Below are 24997 nucleotides of genomic sequence, written 5' to 3' on the forward strand. Positions count from 1 at the left end.
ATCGGTCTGTTTTCATTGGACAAACCGATCGTGTGTACACAGCTTTAAGATCACCCCACATATTTTCAATTGGATTCAGGTCTGAGCTCCGGCTGGGCCATTTAAATATCTTCTGGTGAAACCATTCCTTTGTTGATTTGGATGTATGCTTTGGGTCGTTGTCATGCTGTAAGATGAAGTTCCTCTTAATGCTCAGCTTTCTAGCAGAAGCCTGAAGGTTTTGTGCCAATATTGACTGGTATTTGAAACTGTTCATAATTCCCTCTACCTTGACAAAGGCCCCTGTTCCAGCTGAAGAAAAAGAGCCCCAAAAACACGATGCTGCACCAACCATGCTTCTGTTAGCTTGGTGTTCTTTTGGTGATGTGTTTTTGCTCCAAACATACAGTCAGGTCCATAAATAATGGGACATCTACACAATTCTAATATTTTAGGCTCTATACACCACCATAAAGCATTTGAACAAACAACATGGGCTTGAACTGTATGCCTTTCAGCTTTAATTTCACTTTTTAATACTTGGTTGCAAATCCTTTGCAGTCAATTACAGCCTGAAGTCTGGAATGCATATAGACATCACCAGATGTTGGGTTTCATCCCTGGGGGGCCTCTACTGCAACTGTCTTCAGTTCCTGCTTGTTCTTGAGGCATTTTCTATTCAGTTTTGTCTTCAGCAAGTGAAATGCATGCTCAGTCGGATTCAGGTCAGGTGATTGACTTGGCCATTGCATAATATTCCACTTCTTTCCTTTAAAAAACTTTTTGGTTGCTTTTGCAGTATGCTTCGGTTCATTGTCCATCTGCACTGTGAAGCGCGGTCCAATGAGTTCTGAAGCATTTGGCTGAATATGAGCAGATAATATTGCCCGAAACACTTTAGAATTCATTATGCTGCTTTTGTCAGCAGTCACATCATCAATAAATAAAAGAGAACCAGTTCCATTGGCAGCCATACATGCCCACGCCATGACACTACCACCACCATGCTTCACTGATGAGGTGGTATGCTTTGGATCATGAGCAGTTCCTTTCCTTCTCCATGCTCTTCTCTTCCCATCACTCTGGTACAAGTTGATCTTGGTCTCATCTGTCCATAGGATGTTGTTCCAGAACTGTGAAGGCTTTTTTAGATGTTTGGCAAACTCTAATCTGACCTTCCTGTTTTTGAGGCTCACCAATGGTTTACATCTTGTGGTGAACCCTCTGTATTCACTCTGGTGAAGTCTTCTCTTGATTGTTGACTTTGACACACATACACATACAACCTGGGGTGTGTTCTTGATCTAGCCAACTGTTGTGAAGGGTGTTTTCTTCACCAGGGAAAGAATTCTTCGGTCATCCACCACAGTTGTTTTCTGTGGTCTTCCGGGTCTTTTGGTGTTGCTGAGCTCTCTGGGGCGTTCTTTCTTTTTAAGAATGTTCCAAACAGTTGATTTGGCCACAACTAATGTTTTTGCTCTCTCTCTGATGTTTTTTTTTTCAGCCTAATGATGGCTTGCTTCACTGATAGTGACAGCTCTTTGGATCTCATATTGAGAGTTGACAGCAACAGATTCCAAACGCAAATAGCACACTTGAAATTAACTCTGGACCTTTTATCTGTTCCTTGTAAATGGGATAATGAGGGAATAACACACACCTGGCCATGGAACAGCTGAGCAGCCAATTGTCCCATTACTTTTGATCCCATAACCATCTTACAACCGCACGCCGTCAAATGACGTCATATGACGTCCTGTCATTAGAAGCCGCTAGGGGGCGCGTTACTGGGAACACCGTGCGCGTGCCCAGCGGCCGCCATGGCCGCCAGGGCACCCGCGATTGCCCAGTAACTGAGCAGGGACGTGGAGCTCTGTGTGTAAACACAGAGTTCCACGTCCTGTCAGAGAGAGGAGACCGATGCTGTGTCCCTTGTACATAGGGACACAGATCGGTCACCTCCCCCAGTCACCCCCCTCCCCCTACAGATAGAACACTCACTAGGCTACACATTTAACCCCTTCCCTGCCAGTCACATTTATACAGTAATCAATGCATATTTATAGCACTGTTCACTGTATAAATGTGAATGGTCCCAAAAATGTGTCAAAAGTGTCCGATGTGTCCGTTATAATGTCCCAGTCCCGAAAAAAAGAATCGCAGATCGCCGCCATTCCTAGTAAAAAATAAATTAAAAAATAATCATAATTATGTTCCCTATTTTGTAGGCAATATAACTTTTGCGCAAACCAGTCACTATATGGTTATTGCGATTTTATTTTTTTACCAAAAATATGTAGAAGAATACGTATCCGCCTAAACGGAGATAAAAACATTATTTTAAAAAAAAATGGGATATTTATTATAGCAAAAAGTAAAAAATATTGGCCCGGATTCAGATAGCCTTTACGCCGGCGTATCTATTGATACGCCGCGTAAGTGCTACAAAGCGCCGGCGTATCTTCTTTCTGTATTCAGAAAGCTAGATACGCTATAATTTCCCTGAGATCCGACCGGCGTAAGTGTCTTACACCGTCGTATCTTAGGCTGCATATTTACGCTGGCCGCTAGGTGGCGCTTCTGTATATTTATGCGAGGAATATGCTAATTAGGTAGATACGCCGATTCAGAAACGTACGTCCGGCGCATTTTTTTTACGTCGTTTAAGTTAGGCTTTTTCCGGTGTAAAGTTACCCCTGCTATATGAGGCGTATCCAATACTAAGTATGGACGTCGTTCCCGCGTTTTGAAAATGTTGCGTCGTTTGCGTATGTCGTTCGCGAATAGGGCTTACGTAAGTTACGTCCACGTCTAAAGCAATGACAATTTGCGGCGTAATTTCAAACATGCGCACTGGGATGTTTTCACGAACAGCGAATGCGCCGTTCATAAAAAAACGTAAAATACGCGGGGTCACCATTCATTTAAATAAAACACGACCACATCATCCCCATTTGAATTAGGCGGGCTTACACACAAATGTTACGCCGCCGTAACTAAAGGCGCAAGTTCTTTCTGAATACGGAACTTTTGCCCAAACTTACGGCGGCGTACCGTATCTGAGATACGTTACGCCACCCGGAAAAATACTCCAATGTATCTGAATCCGGCCCATTGTGTTTTTTTTCGAAATTTACGCTCTTTTTTTGTTTATAGCCCAAAAAATAAAAACCGCACAGGCGATCAAATACCACCAAAAGAAAGCTCTATTTGTGGGAAAAAAAGGACGTAAATTTTGTTTGGGAGCCACGTCGCACGACCTCGCAATTGTCAGTTAAAGCGACGCAGTGCCGGAAGCTAAAATGTTGTCTGGGCAGGAAGGGGGTATATGTGCACAGTAGGCAAGTGGTAAAAAGTGGTAGGCACATATACAAACTGTTGAAATTTCTACACCGTTCACCTGATTTGGATGTAAATACCCTCAAATTAAAGCTGAAGGTTTGCAGTTAAAGCACATCTTGATTGTTTCATTCCAAATCCATTGTAGAGATGTTTTGAGCCAAAAAGATTAGAATTGTGTCGATGTCCCAATATTTATGGACCTGACTGTATTTTAGGTTCTTGTTCTACTCTTCGATCTAATGTGGGATTGAATATTTCCTTCATTGTTTTTCTTAGTTACCCCCCCCCCCCCCTTCCTCTGGTATTCCCCTCATCCTTAGATTTTGACGCCTACTTTGATTTTCTTGATTTTCTATTTTATATGCTACTTCCCTCTGATTTATTTGTAAATTCTTGATTTGTGTTTTTAGCTCTTGTATTTGCTTGTTTGTTGTTCTTGTCCTCTGCATCCTCCACCCTTTTAAGAAGATGTCCCAAGTCATCTCGCATTGTTGCGATTTCTGTCTTGAAGGCGTTTTCAAGCCTCCTTTCCAGTCCTTCAAACATTTACGCCATTTCTAGTTTAGTTGGCATTTGGGTTTGTATACTTTGTTCTCCTATACCCGCTTGGCTCTCCATCCTGGTATTTACTTTAATTTTTTCCTGTTCTTCTCCCTTCTTTTTCACCACCTCTTCTTTTTTTTCTTAGTTGCCCCTGATTTTCCAGGTATAGGGCTTGTAGGACTGCTTTCTTTTGTTAGATATTTTTGTATATTACTCAAATTAAGACTTTCCCTTGCTGCTATAGTTTCTGTTGCTTTTGTCACTTTAGTTGCATTTGTTGCTTTCGTAGATCTCATACTTATCCTAATAGGTATGTGGAAGAGGGTGTCAGAGATAAAGGATAGTGCCAGGGGACCAACAGCAGGAGAAGGGCTTTAGGACCCAGCATCTCTGGCAGGAGATGGGCTTTAGGACCCAGTATCTCTGGCAGGAGAAGGGCTTTAGGACCCAGCATCTCTGGCAGGAGAAGGACTTTAGGACCCAGTATATCTACCAGCAGGTCACGTGGGCCTATATAAGGAAGTCTGCTAGTGTCTGCATTTGCTGGTTGATCTTCAGCTCCTCCAGTGTGTTATCTTCGTGATATTCCTGTTTCTGTGTCTCCTGTTACCGATCCGGCTTGTCCTTGACCTGTCTCCTGTTTGCTTCCTGTGTTCGACTCCAGCTATCCACCTGACCACATCTGCTATGATACCAGCCCGGCTCACGACTTAGGCTTTCTTCTGACCATGCTCCAGTCGCAGTATTATCTGAATCCTACAACACCTCATGGGTGTCACCTGTCTGCTGATTATACGCCAGCACACCAGCTGTACTCTAGAACCTCCTGCATACAGTCCAGCAGGCGACCCGTGCTTCTTTAAGCCTGACCTTGTTTTTACCCTCAGGGGGGTCTGGAACTTAGCCGCAAGGGAAGCCCTCTCTCTCCATTGGCCTCCAGTACCAGGTACAGTAGGTGACCGCAAGATTGTGTCAATCTTGCTCCCTTTCTCGGCGAGATTGACCACCTACGAGCCCCGTCGCGAGAGCCAGCGCCGAGCCGGCTCGCAGTGATGGGAAAAAGCCGTCATAGAAGCGATGGGGATCCGACTTGGATTCCCGCCAATTCTAGCCGCAGCGTTTGGTATGAATCATGAGGGGGAACTCCACGCCAAATTTTAAATAAAAAAACGGCATAGGTTCCCCCCAGGGGCATACCAGGCCCTTAGGTCTGGTATTAGTTGTAAGGAAAACCCACTACGCCGAAAAAGCGGCGTGGGGGTTCCCCCACAATCCATACCAGACCCGTATCCAAGCACGCCGCTCGGCCATGCAGTCAGGAAAGGAGTGGGGACGAGCAAGCCCCCCCCCCTCCTGAACTGTACCAGGCCGCATGCCCTCAACATGGTGGGGGTTGGGTGCTCTGGGGCAGGGGGGGTGCCCTGCAGCCCCCCCACCTCAAAGCACCCTGTCCCCATGTTGATAAGGACAGGGCCTCTTCCCGACAACCCGTTGGTTGTCGGGGTCTGCGGGCGGGGGGCTTATCGGAATCTGGGAGCCCCCTTTAATACCCTAGGTGAATGAATATGGGGTACATCGTACCCCTACCCATTCACCTGGAAGAAAAATGTCAATAAAATAAACACACAACACAGGGTTTTAAAATAATTTATTAGTCAGCTCCGGGGGTCTTCTCCGCTCTCCGGGGGGTCTTCTTCCATCTTCTCCGCTGTCGTCTCGGCGACCATGTTGAGGGCATGCGGCCTGGTACGGCTCAGGAGGGGGGGGGCGCTCGTTCTTCCCCACTCCTTTCCTGACCGGCCAGGCGGCGTGCTTGGATACAGGTCTGGTATGGATTGTGGGGGAACACCCACGCCGTTTTTTCGGGCGTAGGGGGTTCTCCTTACAATCCATACCAGAACTAAGGACCTGGTATGCCCCTGGGGGGGAACCCATGCTGGTTTTTTATTTAAAATTTGGCGTGCAGTTCCCCCTCATGATTCATACCAAACGCTGCGGCTAGAATTGGCGAGAATTCAAGTCGGATCCCCGTTGCTTCTATGACGCGCTCGCTGGAATGTGCTTTTCCTATTCCAGCGAGTGCGAGATGTCGGCACCATGTCGCAGAGAATCAGCGCGATGCCGTCGTGCTGGAAACACATTCTCAGTGACAGGTACTGTACGTGATAGCAAGCACAAAGCAAAACAATAAGAGACGTAAATGAAAGTGGGGCTTTTAGGGGTAATGCACTGTGAGTAAAAGGCCAGATGGAAAAGGCCACAGGTTCGGACTCAATTTCGAAGTTTCCGTTTGCACTCCAAGTTCCAAGTTCCAAAGGATGTAATAAAGGCCCCCGAAAAAAGAAAACAAGAAAAAAGAAAAACACAGCTCACAAAAAACAGGGGCAAGTTCCCTCCCAGGGGGCCCAGATGGCAGTGGTTTATCCTCAGATTTATTTCACATTCTGTCCAGTCACGTCCTCCACCACTGTTATCATCCGCGACTCTGTTTCTGTGTGTTGCCTCAGACCTTTTCCAATATATGTTTATATCACAGAGCATGAAGATCGACGATCTATGTCCTGTATACTTGCACATGAGCATACAAAGAACAGACCGAGCTCTATTTAGGGCTTAAGTTGGTACTTAGCGCTGTAATCCCCCTATCTAATTGCTTCCCTCTCTGTTATATTTATATGTACTGTTACAAAGTCTCTTGAAAATAAATAACAAGGGGGTAGATTCACGTACGGGCGCGCATAGTTACGGCGGCGCAGCGTTTCGTATTTACGCTACGCCGCAACTTACAGGAGCAAGTGCTGTATTCACAAAGCACTTGTTCCGTAAGTCGCGGCGGCGTAGCGTAAAAGGGGCCAGCGTAAGCGCGCGTAATTCAAATGTGGAAGTGGGGGCGTGTACATATCCCAGTGTGCATTGCTTCCAAGTACGGCGCAACGACGTATTGGTTTCCTAATTTACGTCCAGCCCTATTCGCGAACGACTTACGCAAACGGCATAAAAAATTCAAATTTCGAAGCGGGAACGACGTCCATACTTAACATTGGCTGCGCCTCCTAATAGCAGGAACAACGTTACGCCGGAAAAGCCTTAACGCAAACGATGTAAAAAACAAACGCCGGGTGCGCGTACGTTTGTGAATCGGCGTAAGTAGGCAATTTGCATACTCTACGCTGAAAACTACGGGAGCGCCACCTAGCGGCCAGCGTCAGAATGCACCCTAAGATACGACGGCGTAAGAGACTTATGCCAGTCGTATCTTAGGCTACAGTCGGCGTATCTAGCTTGCTGAATACAGAAAGTAGATACGCCGACGCAACTTAGCAATTACGCGGCGTATCTATAGATACGCCGGCGTAATTGCTCTCTGAATCTACCCCAGGGTCTCCAAGTGATGTCACACTTTCCCATAGGGTATTGCAATCAGGTAGAAAGAGAATGGCAGATTTGCTTAAATATATACATCTGAATTAGATTTTTCCTATTGCCCTATAGGCAGATTCAGAAAGATTTAGACCGGCGTATCAGTAGATACGCCGGCCTAAGTCAGAATCTGCGCCGACGCAAATTTAAGCGTATTCTGGTAACCAGATACGCTTAAATTAGGCTAAGATACGAGCGACGTAAGTGTCTTACACCATCGTATCTTAAAGTGTAATTTTTAGGCTGGCCGCTAGGTGGCGCTTCCATTGCGGTCGGTGTAGAATATGTAAATCACTAGATACGCCGATTCACGAACGTACGCCCGGCCGACGCTGTACAGATACGCCGTTTACGTAAGGCATTTTCAGGTGTATAGTTATTCCATCAAATAGCTGGACTAGTAATGTTAAGTATGGCCGTCGTTCCCGCGTCGAAATTTGAAAATTTTACGTCGTTTGCGTAAGTCGTTCGTGAATAGGGCTGGACGAAATTTACGTCCACGTTGAAACCAATAGGTCCTTGCGGCGTACTTTGCCGCAATGCACACTGGGATATGTACACGGACGGCGCATGCGCCGTTCCTAAAAAACATCAATCACGTCAGGTCAACCCATATTAACATAAAACACACCCCCTCAGCCTAATTTGAATTAGGCGCGCTTACGCCCGCCGCATTTAGGCTACGCCGCCGTAACTTAGCAGGCAAGTACTTTGTGAATACAGTACTTGCCTTGCTAACTTACGGCGGCGTAGTGTAAATACGATACGCTAGGCCGCCGCAAGGTTGCGCCCGCCTACCTGAATCCAGCTACTAGGTTGCCAAAAGTTCCGTGTTTAGTATATAAACATTTTTTCAGACTTCAGCTATCTCAAGGCACTTACTACAGGTTCATAACAGCAGATAAAACCTATACATACAGTTGTTTTTTTTACTTTCCGTAGTACGCAGTCGACGCTGGGGGAGGAGCCCGATCGTGCTGCTGGAGGTGAGCGGCTGCGAGGGGCTTTGGATGAACGGATGTCTGGAAGTAACTGGTGTGGAGCGGCGTGAGAGGCCGCGGGAAGCACCGGGACATCACCAACAGCACCAACCCCCCCCCCCTCTCGGTCATACCAGAACGCCACGCCTGGTCTACCACTAACGAGCGGAGCACAGAGGCAAGCATTTGGAGGGACGGAAGTTCTGCAAACGAGAGCACAGAACATCCTGCACCTAGGAGACCCCCTATACTCCCTCCCCCCTGGCCCCCGGGACATCTAGGGAGAAGTACAGGGGGAGAGGTGAACAAAATTAAACGCGAGTGTGAAAAGACGGAAACCGCAAGTATCACTACCACTATAAGCGTTAAGTGTTTTAAGTGTTTAAAAAATAAAATAAATGCTGTGCTGGGCCGAAATGCTGGTGTAAATGAAGTTGAGCAGGCATGGATATGTCTAATTAAAGGGCAAGCTAACCTGAAAGAAAGAGGGCATTCAGGACTAGTTAAAAAAAGCTACTGTGGAATGGAAATTGCTTTCCTTTTCCTTGCACTGAGGTACTATTACAGGGGGCAGAAGGACAGCAAAATTCTAAAATCTAAAATTCGAAAATCCAAAGTTTGAAAATGTCAAAGTTCGAAAATGGGAAATTTGGAAAGTTGAATTTCCGAATTTTTAGAATTTCCGAATTCGGGAATTTGGAAATGTAAAAATTCCAAAATTTGGCATTTGGAAATTCAGAAATTCAGAATTCGGAAATTCAGATATTTCGAATTTCTGAAAAAAGCAAAAAAACGAATGAAGGGACGCGATCGTCTCACAGAGAGGAAGAATGGGGAAATGCTGATGTAAACAAGCATTTTCCCATTCTTTCTAGCAACAGGACACTGATCACAGCTCCCTGTAATCGGGAGCGGTGATCAGTGTCATGTCACACACACCCCATCCCCCCTACAGTTAGAAGCACTCCCTAGGACACACTTAACCCCTTCAGCGCCCCCTACTGATTAAACCCATTCACTGTCATTTCTACAGTAATCAGTGCATATTTATAGCACTGATCGCTGTATCAATGACACTGGTCCCAAAATGGCATCAAAAGTGTCCGATGTGTCCGCCATAATGTCGCAGTCACGATAAAAATCGCTGATCGCCCCCATTACTAGTCAAAAAATAATAATAATAAAACTGCCATAAAACGATCACCTATTTTGTAGACGCTATAACTTTTGCGCAAACCAATCAATAAACGCTTATTGCGATTTTTTTAATCAAAAATATGTAGAAGAATACGTATCAGTCTAAGCGGAGGAAAAAAACATTTTTTTATGTATTTTTTGGGGATATTTATTATAGCAAAAAGTAAAAAATATTGTTTTTTTTCAAAATTGTCGCTCTATTTTTGTTTATAGCGCAAAAAATTAAAACTGCAGAGGTGATCAAAAATTACCAAAAGAAAGCTCTATTTGTGGGAAAAAAGGACATCAATATTGCTTGGGAGCCACGTCGCACGACCATGCAATTGTCAATTAAAGCGACGCAGTGCCGAATCGCAAAAAGTGCTCTGGTCTTTGACCAGCCAAATGGTCTGGGCTTAAGTGGTTAATACATATGTGGCCAGCTTAACCATAGACCTCTGGAAGGTTTACCCCTTCATGACCAGGCCATTTTTTGCGATACAGCACAGCTTTACTTTAACTGACAATGCATGGTCGTGCGACACTGTACCCAAATAAAAGTTTTTCCCACAAATAGAGCTTTCTTTTGGTGGTATTTGATCACCTCCTCACCTCTGCAGTTTTTATTTTTTGAGCTATAAGCAAAAACAGAAAACAAAAAAAAAAAATGTTTTACTTTCTGCTATAAGGGCACTTTCACACAGATGCTGGGCACTTTGCCAACGCTGCCCATTGATTTTAATGGGCAGGGGCGCTTTAGGAGCGGTGTATATACCGTTTCTAAAGCACCTCAAAGATACTGCTTGCAGGACTTTTTTTAGCGTCCTGCCAGCGCACCACTCCAGTGTGAAAGCACACACTCTCCTGTCACTCTCCTATAGCACCTGTAAAGAGCCTCAGTGTGAAAGTAGCCTTAAACATATTCAATAAAGAAATAAAAAAAAATGGAATGTCTTCATCAATTTAGGCCAATAGGTATTCTGCTATATATTTTTGGTAAAAAATCCCAATAATCCTATATGTATTAATAATACACAGATCCCCTACTCACTCACCCCAAAAAAATAGACGCCCGAAAAATAAAAAAAGGTCTGCTCCCGCCATCTGACAGTTCTTAAATAATTAAGAGGCGGGTTCATCCAGTGACATAATCATATGACCTTGCCCCCTTTTTTTTATTTATTTTTTTACATTTTGGTCCGAAGGGCCTGGTGTGCAATGGTTGGGGTGGACCCCACACCATTTTTTCCCCAAGTATTTTTTAATTATTATCATAACAGTTAATTCTGTGAATGGAGCCCTCTAATGTAAAGTGGTAGTAAAGGCTTTTTTTTATTTATACCTACAGGTAAGCCTACTATAAGGCTTACCTGTAGGTACAGTAAATATCTCCTAAACATGCACAGTTTAGGAGACTCCGCCAGTAAAAGGGCTGCTGCCCGTGAATCTGGAAAGAGGTCCAGTTAGAGATGGAAGCAACCTACCAGATTGAAATTTACTGGCACAACACCTGAAATTTACTGGCGCAGCCACGTTTTTACTGGCATCACAGTAAATCACATTTTCCTAGCGTACTTGTTTGCAGCCTAAATACTGAAATTTGCACCTAAAAATTTAATTTAGTAACTATTGTGAAAATAGTTACTAAATTAAATTTTTAGGTGCACATTTCAGTATTTAGGCTACAAACAAGTACGCTAGGCAAATGTGATTTAAGGAAGATATTAAATTAAAAAAACATATTTTTGTTATTTTCGATATAAGGGCAAAATATTTAGTCACATCACCCCCTGCCTCCGTCCCCCTATGCCACCAACACCCACTGCCTTCACCCCCCTCTGCGGTGCTACAATCTCCCCCTGCCTCAAATCTCCCTCTGTCTCCAATCTCCCCCTGTTTCCAATCTCCCCCAGGTCCCCTGCCCCCAATCACCCCCTGCCTCCATCGTCCCCTGCCTCCATCCCCCTCTGTGGTGCCACCAACAACCCCTGTCTCCTTCCCCCACCCTCTGCGGTGCCACCATCCCCCTCTGCTGTGCCACCAACACCCCCTGCCTCCAATTACCCCCTGCCACTAACACCCCCTGCCTCCATTTCCCCCTTCCTTCATCCCCCTCTGCAGTGCCACTGCAACCACCATCACACCCTACCTCCAATCACCCCCTGCCTCCAATCTCCATGCGCAGTTTCAAGCCGAACCACTCCCAGCTATTTTTACTGGCACATTCCCGCAACCACAGACATTTACAAACGGGGGGAAAAAGTGCCCGTTTTTACGAACTTTCCGTAAAAATACAGAAGGTTGGAAACACTGGATGGAAGCCCTATTAGTGGTGACAGTGTTCTGCTGGAGGGCTACGTTTTCAGGTAAGTTGCTTATAATGTGGTAGTATGCAATGTGTACTAGCACATTATGACATTAGTTTGCAGGGAGAAGATTTTTTATTTTATTTTTGTGGTTTACTACTGCTTTAATTTGAAAAAAATTTAACAAAACTAAAATAAATATACCACAAACCTGTAACAAGTTCTCTGATTTCCAAATCTGTGGTTTTTCGAAGTAGCCGTACCAATGCTGGAATACCACCACAGTTTTTCAGTGCAATCTTGTTGTCATCATTTGCTTTACCATATACTAAGTTCCTAAGTGCCCCACAGGCACTTCGATGAACATCTGTCATACGATGATCTAGAAGATCTACTAACAACTGAATCCCTCCTTGTCTTCTTATCTGAAATATACAGTATTATATTTAATTATTAATCATGTAAATTGTAATGCAATTGATATGCAAAATCAGCATTTCTCCTATAAATTATTTACTGTACAATGCATTTAATGTGCAAAAATATACTTACGTATTTAATCTTGCATTAACAGTGAACTTAATGTAAGACAAAACTAGTATTAAGCATTTATAACGCAAAGCTATGTGTATTGCTTTTCACCTATGTCCAGAAGTGCTTGTAGTTACTATAAAAGGCAAATATGTACCATGTAATCATTTTAACCACTTAAGACCCAGACCATTATGCAGGTAAAGGACCGAGCCCCTTTTTGCGATTCGGCACTGCGTCGCTTTAACTGACAATTGCGCGGTCGTGGGACGTGGCTCCCAAACAAAATTGACGACCTTTTTCACAAATAGTGGTATTTGGTGGTATTTTGGTGGTATTTGATCACCTCTGCGACAATTTGGAAAAAAAATCAATATTTTTTACTTTTTGCTATAATAAATACTCCCCAAAAATATATAAAAAAATATTTTTTTTTCCTTAGTTTAGGCCGATACGTATTCTTCTACATATTTTTGGTTAAAAAAAAAAATCGCAATAAGCGTTTATTGATTGGTTTGCGCAAAAGTGATAGCGTTTACAAAATAGGGGATAGTTTTATGGCATTTTTATTAATATTTTTTTTTTTACTAGTAATGGCGGCAATCAGTGATTTTTTTTCATGACTGCGACATTATGGAGGACACATCAAACACTTTTGACACATTTTTGGGACCATTGTCATTTTCACACCACGCTATAAAAATGCACTGATTACTGTGAAAATGTCACTGGCAGTGAAGGGGTTAACCAGGAGGGGGCGCTGTAGGGGTTAAGTGTGCCCTAAGGGAGTGTTCTTACTGTGGGGGGGAGTGGCTGTGCGTGTGACATGACTGATCCTCGTTCCCTAAGGCCCCATACACACGAGAGGATTTATCCGCGAATACGGTCCAGCGGACCGTTTCCGCGGATAAATCCTCTCGAGGATTTGTGCGGATTTCCATGCGATGGAGTGTACTCACCATTGCATTGAAATCCGCGCCGAAATCCTCTGGCGATGACGTGTCGCGCCGTCGCCGCGATTATGACGCGGCGACGTGCGCGACGCTGTCATATAAGGAATTCCACGCATGCGTCGAATCATTACGACGCATGCGGGGGATCCCTTCGGACGGATGGATCCGGTGAATCTATACAGACCAGCGGATCCATCCGTTGGGATGGATTCCAGCGGATAGATTTGTTTAGCATGTCAGCAAATATTTATCTGCTGGAATCCATCCCAGGGGATAAATATCCGCGGAAAAAGATCCGCTGGAGTGTACACACCATAGGATCTATCCGCTGAAACCCATTCGCTGGGATTTTTCAGCGGATGGATTCTATCGTGTGTATGGGGCCTAACACAGGGAACAGACGATCAGTGACAGCCACACTAGGAAGAACAGGGAAAGGTTTGTTTACACTTACCTCTCCCCGTTCTTCAGCTCTGTGACCCGATCACGGGAAACTGGCCACGATTGGGTCCGCGGGTCCCGCGGGCATGGTCACGGAGAACAGGACCAGTTAGCTTGAGCACAGCCGGGCCCTTCTGCCGACGTATAACGGCGCAAAGGAGTCCTTAAGTGGTTAAAGAAGTATCTAGTGCCTCTAAAGTTTTTCCCACTCTATTGGGCACAGCTTACCTCCATGTTAGAGAAGCTGCTCCACCTGTCTTAGAGTCTGACACACTGGGAACCAAGGCCGCTGCCATCATAAGGCGGGCCACCTTAGGACGGCAGGAGAGGGGGAGTGGCAAATCAAGGGGTCCCTCAAGAAATGCTTATGCTGCTACCGGCCCTGCTCACACATTTACCTTGCTCTGCACAACTGACAGGGCGCACATGGCACGCACAGTGACAGGCAGCACAGCCCTGGGCGCTGCTGCCTCCTACACACCTCTACCTGCTCTACCGGCAAGGGATAAGAATTGAAAAATTTAAAAAAATCCATCAAGAGAGAATGGAAGAGTCCGGTGATAGGGAAATAGGAATCCATGATGGAAGAATCGGAGGATAGGAATGGAAGGCTGGAAGAGTCCAAGAATCCAGGAATATTATTCGATGTGGATGGTAATGTAGCGCTACGTGTGAGCCCAATGGCAATGACTATATGCACCTAGTGAGGTGTGACCATATAATGTGACACAAAAGATGAAATGGCAAAAATTGCACAACAATAAAATGTGAAATACGAATAAATAAAATTAACAATATAAACACAAATGGAAAATAGTGTCCATAACAAAATATGAAACGATGAAGATGTCACGAGATGGTAAGGAACCTCCCAACAGAAATCTTCAAATTTGAGGTGGAATACATATGCGCTTACCGCTAGGGATGAGCTTCGTGTTCGAGTCGAACGTATGTTCGATCGTTCGTCTAAATACGAACAAAACGGGTAGTTCGTGCCAAATTCGAGTGACGCGCCACGGCCTATAATTCACTGCGGCATTGCACGCTGATGATTGGCCAAGCATGCACTATGACCCGCATGCTTGGCCAATCACAGCGCTGTCAGTACAGAGAGCCGTAATTGGCCAAAGCCAGGGTGGCTTTGGCCAATTATGGTTCAGGGGGTTTAGTACACGCCCCACACTATAAAAGGCCGCCTGCAGGTCGGCCTTGTGTAGTGTGTTCCGGCGCTGGTTAGAGATCAGTCAGAGAGGGGGAGTGTAATTTTTTTTAGGTAGATAGAGCAGGCAGGCAGGTTAGTTAATGTGACAGTGTGTAGAGGATATATATACATCCCAGGTGCTGTACATATATTTATACACTGTATAGCTTAGCTAGATCAGTTCTTCCTAATTTACTGGAAGGTAGTTGATTGTGCTAGCTGCAGTATTATCACGTGGTGTATTGCCTGTGTCCTCTGTAGTGTGCACCATAAAGCTACACAGGCATACTATAGACACCCAGCAGGTACAATATTTAAAGGAATTTTTCATTTTTTTTTTTATTTAAGCATCATGATGCTTAAATAAATAAAAATAAAAAAATCCTTTAAAGAACCCGGGTCTTGCCCCAGGGAACATGTATCAATGGAATGTTCTTTTAAAAAATGGTCGTTTTTGCTGGAGCAGTGTTTTTAATGATGCTGCATCATTAAAATCACTGCTCCAGAAAAAAATACAGTTTTTAAAACGTTTTTCCATTGATACATGTTCCCTGGGGCAAGACCGGGGTTCTCAAAGACGTTTTCCGCCAATAACTTGCATATGGGGCTTTAAAATTAGCACTTTTTAATTCGAACGTTCGAGTCCCATTGACGTCAATGGGGTTCTAAATGTCCGCATGAACGTTCGGTCCGTTCGAAGGTTCTGGTGCAAACCGAACGCAGGGGTGTTCGGCTCATCACTACTTACCGCAACCGTTGGACCCAAATGTTGCACGACAGTGGATTGATCGAGCTTGGGATGTCCCACAAAGATGTCACCGGAAGTCCAGAAGAAAATGGAGTCTGCCTCATAGGCAGTCAGATGTCGTCATCCCAGGAAGGGGCAGGAAGACCAGATGTTCATCGGCCACCGACTACTCCAATACTGAACATCCTAGTAAACTGTAGGTATGGCAATCATAAAGATCCTCCAAGCATCCAAACACGATCTGGTTCAGGTAAGTGAGAACCCTGGCATGGGTACTAGAAACCAACTGGAAGGTCTCAAAAAAACTTATCTTCCACAAATACATTTAAAGAGAAGAAAAAAATGGGGGCTCCAATGGTGTAGGTCATAAAGAGGTTTTAATGATAAAAACCAATATACATAATAAAATATAAAAAAGGTGATCACAATTCATGAGTATTAAAAGCAATATGGGGAGCAGAATGCATAGCCTGACGCGTTTTGATCCAAAAGGACGTCTACAGGGGCTATGAATTAATACTCATGAATTGTGATCACCTTTTTTATATTTTATTATGTATATTGGTTTTTATCATTAAAACTTTTTTATGACCTACACCATTGGAGCCCCCATTTTTTTCTTTACATGTATTTGTGGAAGATAAGTTTTTTTGAGCCCTCTCCAGCTGGTTTCTAGTACCTATGCCAGGGTTTTCACTTACCTGAACCAGATCGTGTTTGGATGCTTGGAGGATCTTTATGATTGCCATACCCACGGTTTACTAGGATGTTCAGTATTGGAGTAGTCGTGGCCGATGAACATCTGGTCTTCCTGCCTCTTCCTGGGATGACAACATCTGACTGCCTAAGAGGCAGACTCCATTTTTTTTCTGGACTTCCGGTGACATCTTTGTGGGACATACCAAGCTCAATCGATCCACTGTCGTACGACATTTGGGTCCAACGGTTGCGGTAAGCGCATATGTATTCCACCTCATATGTGAAGATTTCTGTCGGGAAGTTCCTTACCATTTCGTGACATCTTCATCGTTTCATATTTTGTTATGGACACTATAATACATTTATGTTTATATTGTTCACTTTATTGATTCGTATTTCACATTTTATTGTTGTGCAATTTTTGCCATTACATCTTTTGTGTCACATTATATGGTCACACCTCACTAGGTGCATATAGTCATTGCCATTGTGCTCACACGTAGCGCTACATTACCATTCACATTTGTCTGAATTTTGTCATATTTTTGTGTAGCTGCTTCACTCCCGTTCAGGGTTCATTCTTTGATACATTTATTTTTGTTTTTGGGTAGCGCACATATTTTTCCCTTCATATTATTCGATGGAAGAGTCTGGGGGGGTGATAGGAACTGAAGGATGGAGGGGTCAGTGCAGAGATAAGAATGGGTGGGACCTCAGATTGTTCAGGGCTGCATGGGGTGGGGGTTGGAGCCTGTGAATGGAGGCAAGATGGGTGAGGGCTATGCGGTGGCCATTGGTTTAAATGGGGAGGTGTCACCCCATTCACCGCCGTCTTCTCCTGTTCTGCTGGGGGCCCCCACTTTTTTCTTTAAGCTCTTGTACAAGCGGGGGGGGGCCCCGGACTTCTTTGCCGTCTTCTGCCGGGGGGGGGGCGGTCTTCACTGCTGTCTTGTTCTGTTCTGCCGGGGGCCCCCACTTTCTTCTTTAAGCTCTTTTACAAGCAGGGGGGGTGGACTTATTTGCCATCTTCTGCTGGGGGGGGGGTCGGACTTCTTCGCCGTCTTGTCTGTTCTCCCTCCTCCTGGGCTCCACCGTGGGAGCCCGGTCTTCTCCGCCGTCTTGTTCCCTCTTCTCTTCTAGCGATGTTGACACCACAAGCTCTCCCGCTGTAATGCCGTGTGAATGTTGCGCAACGACTTATATAGGAATGGGGCGTGGTCACTGGGTGATGCCACCCGGCGACCCCACCCCTTATTATATCACATTCCCATCATGCCCCATTCCCCCTACCAGGCCACATGCCCTTAACATGGGGAGGATGCTTTGGGGGTCTGTGACCCCTCAAAGCACCACGTCCCCATGTTGATGGGGACAAGGGCCTCATCCCCACAACCCTTGCCCGGTGGTGGTTGTGGGGGTCTGCGGGCGGGGGGCTTATCGGAATCTGAAAAACCTCTTTAACAAAGGGGACCCCCAGATCCCGACCCCCCCTGTGTGAAATGGTAATGGGGTACATTGTACCTCTACAATTTCACAAAAAAAGTCTAAAACATGTAAAAAAAAAGACAATAGCCGGTTTTTGACAATTCCTTTATTAATGTCTTCTTTCCGCACTTCTTCTCCCATCTTCTTCTTTTCTGCATTTGGGTTTCTTCCTCTATCTTGTTCTTCCTCTGCTTCTTCCTTCGGTCTTCTCGTCCGCATCTTGCACTGGCTTCTCCTTTTCTGTATTAGGGTTTCTTCCTCCATCTTGTTCTTCCTCTGCTTCTTCCTTTGGTCTTCTCGTCCACATCTTGCACCGGCTTTTTCTTCCCCGATTGGTTCTCCGGACGACCCGCTTCCATGTGATTTTCCCACCATGTGACGCTTCTGTTCTTATGACAGTTCTTTTATAACTGAGGACGCAGCGTCACCCGGTGACCCCGCCCCCCTCTGACGCACATGGACTTCACGGGGACTTCCCTATGGCGTCGGAGGGGGCGGGGTCACCGGGTGACGCCGTGTCCTCAGTTATAAAAGAACTGTCATAAGAACAGAAGCGCAACATGGTGGGAACTTCACATGGAAGTGGGTCGTCCGGAGAACCAAGCAGGGAAGAAGAAGCCATAGCAAGATGTGGACGAGAAGACCGAAGGAAGAGCAGAGGAAGAACAAGATGGAGTAAGAAACCCAAACGCAAAAAAGAAGAAGCCGGTGCAAGATGCGGACGAGAAGACCGAAGGAAGAAGCAGAGGAAGAACAAGATGGAGGAAGAAACCCAAATGCAGAAAAGAAGAAGGGTTATTCCAGATTCCGATAAGCCCCCCGCCCGCAGACCCCCACAAACACCGGGCAAGGGTTGTGGGGATGAGGCCCTTGTCCCCATCAACATGGGGACAAGGTGCTTTGGGGGGACCCCAAAGCATCCTCCTCATGATGAGGGCATGTGGCCTGGTACGGTTCAGGAGGGGGGGCGCTCTCTCGTATAAGGGGTCTGGTGTGGATTTTTGGGGTGAGCTCCACGCCATTTTTTTTATTTGGGGTGGAGTTCCCCTTAAAATCCATACCAGACCTGAAGGGCCTGGTATGGATATTTGGGGGGAACCCCACGTCATTTTTTTTATTATTTTACGCGGGGTTCCCCTTAATATCCATACCAGACCTTAAGGGCCTGTTAATTGAATTTGGGGGGACTCACACTTTTTTTTTTTTTTTAGCAATGACTGTTCTGTATTGCCGGGAGCCGATAATTTATTGTAGCCGCGAGTGACTTTAAATGACTTTTTTCCTTCATTTTGTGCAGGGACAATTCTAAGCACAGGAAACAAGCGCTAATTTACAGGCACACTATACACCCCCCCCAGGTACAAAATTAAAAGGAATATATCACTTTTATTGTCTCACTTTAAGCATTATTAAATTCACTGCTCCCGAAAAAATGGCCGTTTTTAAAACTTTTGCATTGATACATGTCCCCTGGGGCAGGACTGATGCTGCGTACACGGCATGAAAAAAAACCGACGTTTTTAAAAACGTCATTTAAAATGATCGTGTGTGGGCTTCACATCATTTTTCATCTTCTGAAAAACGAAAAAAAAAATTTGAGCATGCTGCATTTTTTAACGTAGTTTTAAAAAATTTAATTTTTCGGGTTGTAAAAAATGATCGTGTGTGGGCTAAAACGACGTTGTAAACAACGTTTTAAACCGGCGCATGCTCAGAAGCAAGTTATGAGACGGGAGCTTGAATGGAACTTCCCCTTTAGAGTGCCGTCGTACGTGTTGTACGTCACCGCGCTTTGCTCATCATTTTTTTAAAACGATGGTGTGTGGGCAACATCGTTTTTAATGATGAAGTTGGAAAAACTTCGTTTTTTTTTCATGATCAAAAAGTCATTTTTTTTCATGCCGAAAAACGACCTCAGGTCCCCAAACACTTTTTATGACAAAAACTTGCACATTAAACTTTAAAATTAACACTTTTGATTTCTCCCATAGACTTCTAAAAGGTGTTCCGCGGCTTCTACCGTTTACATATTTATTATTGCATTGCGCCTGCTTCTGCGCCAGTTCACACGCTTAATTAATGATTTATCCGGCACACCAATTGAGGCATGAACCGGCACAGCGCATTGTTTATAGTAAATCACACCCACTGTATATTAATTATTCTTGATGTCACATTGCACTTTATTGTGGTTCACACTTAAATGATGGATGATTTTTATTTTCATTTTGTTTATAAAAGGTGCTTTTCTCCTGTCTGTATATGTCCTTGGACAAGAGAAGCACACCCATACATTTTGCAGCTTCTGTTCTGTGCATGCACATTTCCGGAGCCGGCAGCAGGGTTGCCAACCTCCCATAGCATTTTTTACTGACAAATCACGGAAAAATTACTGGCAGGGCACTGAGAAATAACAAAACTCCCATTGAAACTTAAGCCGCGTACACAGGACATTTTTTTCGACATGATTCTTGTCAAGCCTGCCTTGCATACACACGATTGTGAAAAAAAAATGCTCGAGCAAAGCGTGGTGACGTACAACACGTACGACGGCACTATAAAGGGAAAATTCCATTCAGATGGCGCCACCCTTTGGGCTGCTTTTGCTGATTTTGTGTTAGTAAAAGTTTGGTGAGAGACGATTCGCACTTTTCAGTCTTTGTGCTTTTCAGTCTGTTACAGCATGACAAATGTGCTATCTCCATTACAAACGCTATTTTTACCAGAACGAGTGCTCCCTTCTCATAACTTGCTTCTGAGCATGCACGTTTTTTTCACGTCGTTAAAGCCTACACACGACCCTTTTTCACAACGAAAAATTAGAGCATGTTCTAAGTTTTTAATTGCCATCTTTCACGTCGAGAAAAATGCTCTGGAGCCTATACACGATCGTTTTTAATGACCTTTTTTAAAAAAAATGCATTTTTCATGTCATGAAAAACAGTTGTGTGTACGCGGCATAACGCAGTGAATGTTTGAACAGTACTGTATAAATACGATATGGAAACACTGACATGAAATGGAAACACTGAACTAAGGGGCCAAACCCAACCCCTAAAAAACAACCCCACACCATAATCCTCACTCCACCAAATGATTTGGACCAGTGCACAAAGCAAGGTCCATAAAAGACATGGATGAGAGAGTAACGAATTTCATTGAAAATCTTTCAGATTCATTTTGTTTATTCGTTTTCTAACGAATTCCAAATAGTCAACCGATTCAAATTCTGTGTGAAGAATAGCTGATTGTTAAGCAGCGTGCCGCCACCTCATTAACAACAGATGACTCATTAGCTGTCAGTGGGCTTCCCCACTGACAGCTGAAATGTAAACAAAACAATGCCGGCAATGGAAAATTCCCAAAAAAAATGCATGGGGTCCCCCACAATCCATATCAGGCTCTTTGGGTCTGATTTGGATTCCACCAAAATCCATACCAGACCCTTATCCGAGCATGCAGGCCAGGACAGGGGGGGCGAGGGCCCTCCCCCTCCCTTCTGTGAACCATACCAGGCCACATGTCCTTAACATGGGTGGTGCTTTAATAAGAAGGCCCCAAGATCCGAGTTCCCCCCCCCCTATGTGAATAGGGGGTGAAATGGGTAAAGAGTGAATATAGACAGTCATCGATCCAGCATTCCTCGGTCAGTGATGTCACAAGGGTGGGGCCACCAACTGACATCATCGGATAACTCCACCCCTTAGCTTTTTAAGAAATGTCAGATGGAGGAGCAGGCAGTCTAGGTGGAGAGTTCGACAAGGCTGGAGTATTTGTAAAGGGCTGTGTGGAAGAGACCCTTGTCCCTATCAACATGACCCAAAGCACCCCCCTATGTTGAGGGCATGTGGCCTGGCTTTGCTCAGGAGGGGGGGACACTCTCTCACCCTCCCTTTCCTGGCCTGTCAGGCTGCATGCACGGATAAGGGTCCAGTGTGGCTTTTGGGGGGCCGCACACCATTTTTTTTTGGCGTGGTGTTCCCCTTAGAGTCCATATTAGACTCGAATAGCCTTGTATGAATTGAAAGCCCGATGAGTCATCAGTTGTTAAGGATGTGGCGTCCAGCTTCCCGGGTCGCTGCTTAACAACCAGATATTCTTCACACAGAACTCGAATTGGTCAATCATTTTTCGAAAATAAACTAATTCCAAAACTAAACTAATTAAAAAAAAAATTGTAACATAACTACTATACTATACTAAACTACTATAATTATATCCGAAACAAAACAAAACATTTATTTTTTTCGTTCTGCACATGTCTAGAATAGAGTACTCTGCAAAAGTTTTAGAAAGGTGTGCAAAAATGCTGTAAATTAACCTCCTGGGCGGTGTTCCCGAGTCTGACTCGGGGTGAGATTTTTGGGCTAGGATCGGTAACCCCGAGTCAGACTCGGGCTCGCCTCGCTGGATGTACAGGGAGTTTTACTTACCTTGTCCCTGGATCCAGCGATGCCACCGCGCTGTGTGAGCGAGCAGGACCTCGCTCGTTTCACACAGTGCCTCCGTGTGACGCCGATCTCCGTTCCCTGCGACGTTACGACGCACGGGGACGGAGAACGGCGCCAAATTCAAAAAAGTAAACAAACGCTATACATACAGTATACTGTAATCTTATAGATTACAGTACTGTATGTAAAAAAAACACACCCCCCTTGTCCCTAGTGGTCTGTCCTGTGTCATGCATGTCATTTTATATAATAAAAACGTTTCTTTCTCCCTGCAAACTGTAGATTGTCCATAGCAACCAAAAGTGTCCCTTTATGTCAAAAATAGTTTTAGATCAGCTAAAAAACAGCGATAATAAATTATAATCACTTGCAGAATTGTGCGATAGTGATTTGTGGGGAAATTCGTCATAAAAAAAAAAATAATGACAGCAACAATTCTGCAACTGAGCAAATTTCAGTGATTTTGATTTGATTACATTATTGAATAATTTTTATTATAATTATATTATTATTTGTTATAATTATTTATAATTATTTATTATATTATAATTTATAATTTTGTTTTTAAAAAAATGTCATACCCGGGATGCCTATTAGAAGCTTGTTTGGTCAGATTTAAGTGAGTTATTTCTAAAAATGACAGACCTACAATATAAAACGCCAAATTTCCTTGCAAATAATGGTACCGCTTTCAGCATGTTTTTTCTGAAAGAATCATACCGCCAGGGATGTTAAGAATGCTGTCAGAAACAGAAGTGATATTAGTCTATTTTCACACCTGCCTAGAACTGCAGGCTGCTCAACCATGTTCTACTGCACACACATTGCCTGTAGAAACATGCAGTATATATTTTCTATGGTAATTTCCATGCAAAGCTTCTTGTTTAAGGATTTTGTCTATACATGTCCTGAGCATTGTTAACCAATAAATGTTTTAAAATGTTTTACATTTAGCTATAGCAGTTTGGGTGTAAACTGTTCACCTATAACCTTTAAGTGTATTTTCTTATAAACCAGTAAAAGTTGCATTGAAAAAATAAAAAAAAAATCTGAATTTGGCAGGCCAAAAATAGAAGGGATTTGTTTCTCACAACTAATTATTGAGGGGGTAGGGTGGGGGCAGGTTATCAATACACGCTTTGAGAGTTTCTTATTATTGCATGATTGCACTGGACTATTTTGTATTTTGCATATTTATCACATTTATATATTTATATTTATATCTATTTTTATATTGTTTATATTTTCTATCAATTAGCGCGTAGGCGCACTAGATTTTGTAAGGGTTAGGAGTTTATCCATCCTCACATATATATATATTCTTCATATATATATATATAAATATATATATATATATATATATATATTTTTTTTATTTTTTTTTTAAAAGTACATGGTACCTTTTTCGATAACACGTCCATTAGAGGTGGTGAGGAAATTATCACAATTTACAATATATATATTATTTTTGTAATTTTGTATATCACAAGGTCAGCGCGGGAGTACAATTTGTACGAACAACATTTCTTAATATAGCACAACTGCACCATCTGGTGGAGTACACTGAAACTGCAGCAGACCAAAATAGTAGTTTTTTTTAGCACGAAATATATATTTAATTTAATTTAACCCTTTTGCGCCGGTACATCTACTCACACATATCAATACTTTACACCTTTTCACCAAAAGGTAAAAAATTCTTGATCTCATATTATTGTTACTCTACAGGTGAGAATGGACGAATCCCAACTTAAGCTATTTAACCACTTAAGCCCCGGACCAATATGCTGGCTAAAGACCCAAGGGGTTTTTACAGTTCGGGACTGCGTCGCTTTAACAGACAATTGCGCGGTCGTGCGACGTGGCTCCCAAACAAAATTGGCGTCCTTTTTTCCCCACAAATAGAGCTTTCTTTTGGTGGTATTTGATCACCTCTGCGGTTTTTATTTTTTGCGCTATAAACAAAAATAGAGCGACAATTTAAAAAAAATGCAATATTTTTTACTTTTTGCTGTAATAAATATCCCCCAAAAACATATATAAAACATTTTTTTCCTCAGTTTAGGCCGGTACGTATTCTTCTACCTATTTTTGGTAAAAAAAAATCGCAATAATCGTTTATCGGTTGGTTTGCGCAAAATGTATAGCGTTTACAAAATAGGGGATAGTTTTTTTGCATTTTTATTTTTTTTTTATTTTTTTTACTAGTAATGGTGGCGATCAGCGATTTTTTTCGTGACTGCGACATTATGGCGGACACTTCGGACAATTTTGACACATTTTTGGGACCATTGTCATTTTCACAGCAAAAAATGCATTTAAATTGCATTCTTTATTGTGAAAATGACAGTTGCAGTTTGGGAGTTAAACACAGGGGGCGCTGTAACGTTTAGGGATCACTGTGTATGTGTTTACTAGTGTAGGGGGGTGTGGCTGTAGGACTGACACCATCGATCGAGTCTTCCCTATAAAAGGGATCACTCGATCGATGCGCCGCCACAGTGAAGCACGGGCTCTCCCCGTTCTTCAGCTCCGGGGAGCGATCGCGACGGAGCGGCTATAAACAAATAGCCGCGCGGTCGTCCCGGATCGCTCCCCGAGCGGACCCGACCTCCGCATGTACCGGGGGGGGGGTCCCGATCGGACCCCCCACCCACGTCTAGGCAGGCACGTACAGGTACGTTGATGTGCCTGTCCGTGCCATTCTGCCGACGTAAATGTACATGAGGAGGTCGGGAAGTG

At 43.9% G+C, this 24997-nt stretch overlaps 1 protein-coding gene across 1 annotated transcript in view; it reads right to left on the bottom strand.

Annotated features, from left to right (window-relative positions):
* The window catches only part of CTNND2 (catenin delta 2), a 672820-nt gene that overhangs the window by 295938 nt on the left and 351885 nt on the right, over positions 1–24997 (bottom strand). Inside the window, 1 exon segment of the mRNA XM_040353393.1 lies at positions 11958–12171. Within this exon segment, the coding sequence (XP_040209327.1) occupies positions 11958–12171 (214 nt within the window).

The sequence above is a fragment of the Rana temporaria genome, chromosome 5 (assembly GCF_905171775.1).
Source record: "Rana temporaria chromosome 5, aRanTem1.1, whole genome shotgun sequence".
Taxonomy (NCBI): Eukaryota; Metazoa; Chordata; class Amphibia; order Anura; family Ranidae; genus Rana; species Rana temporaria.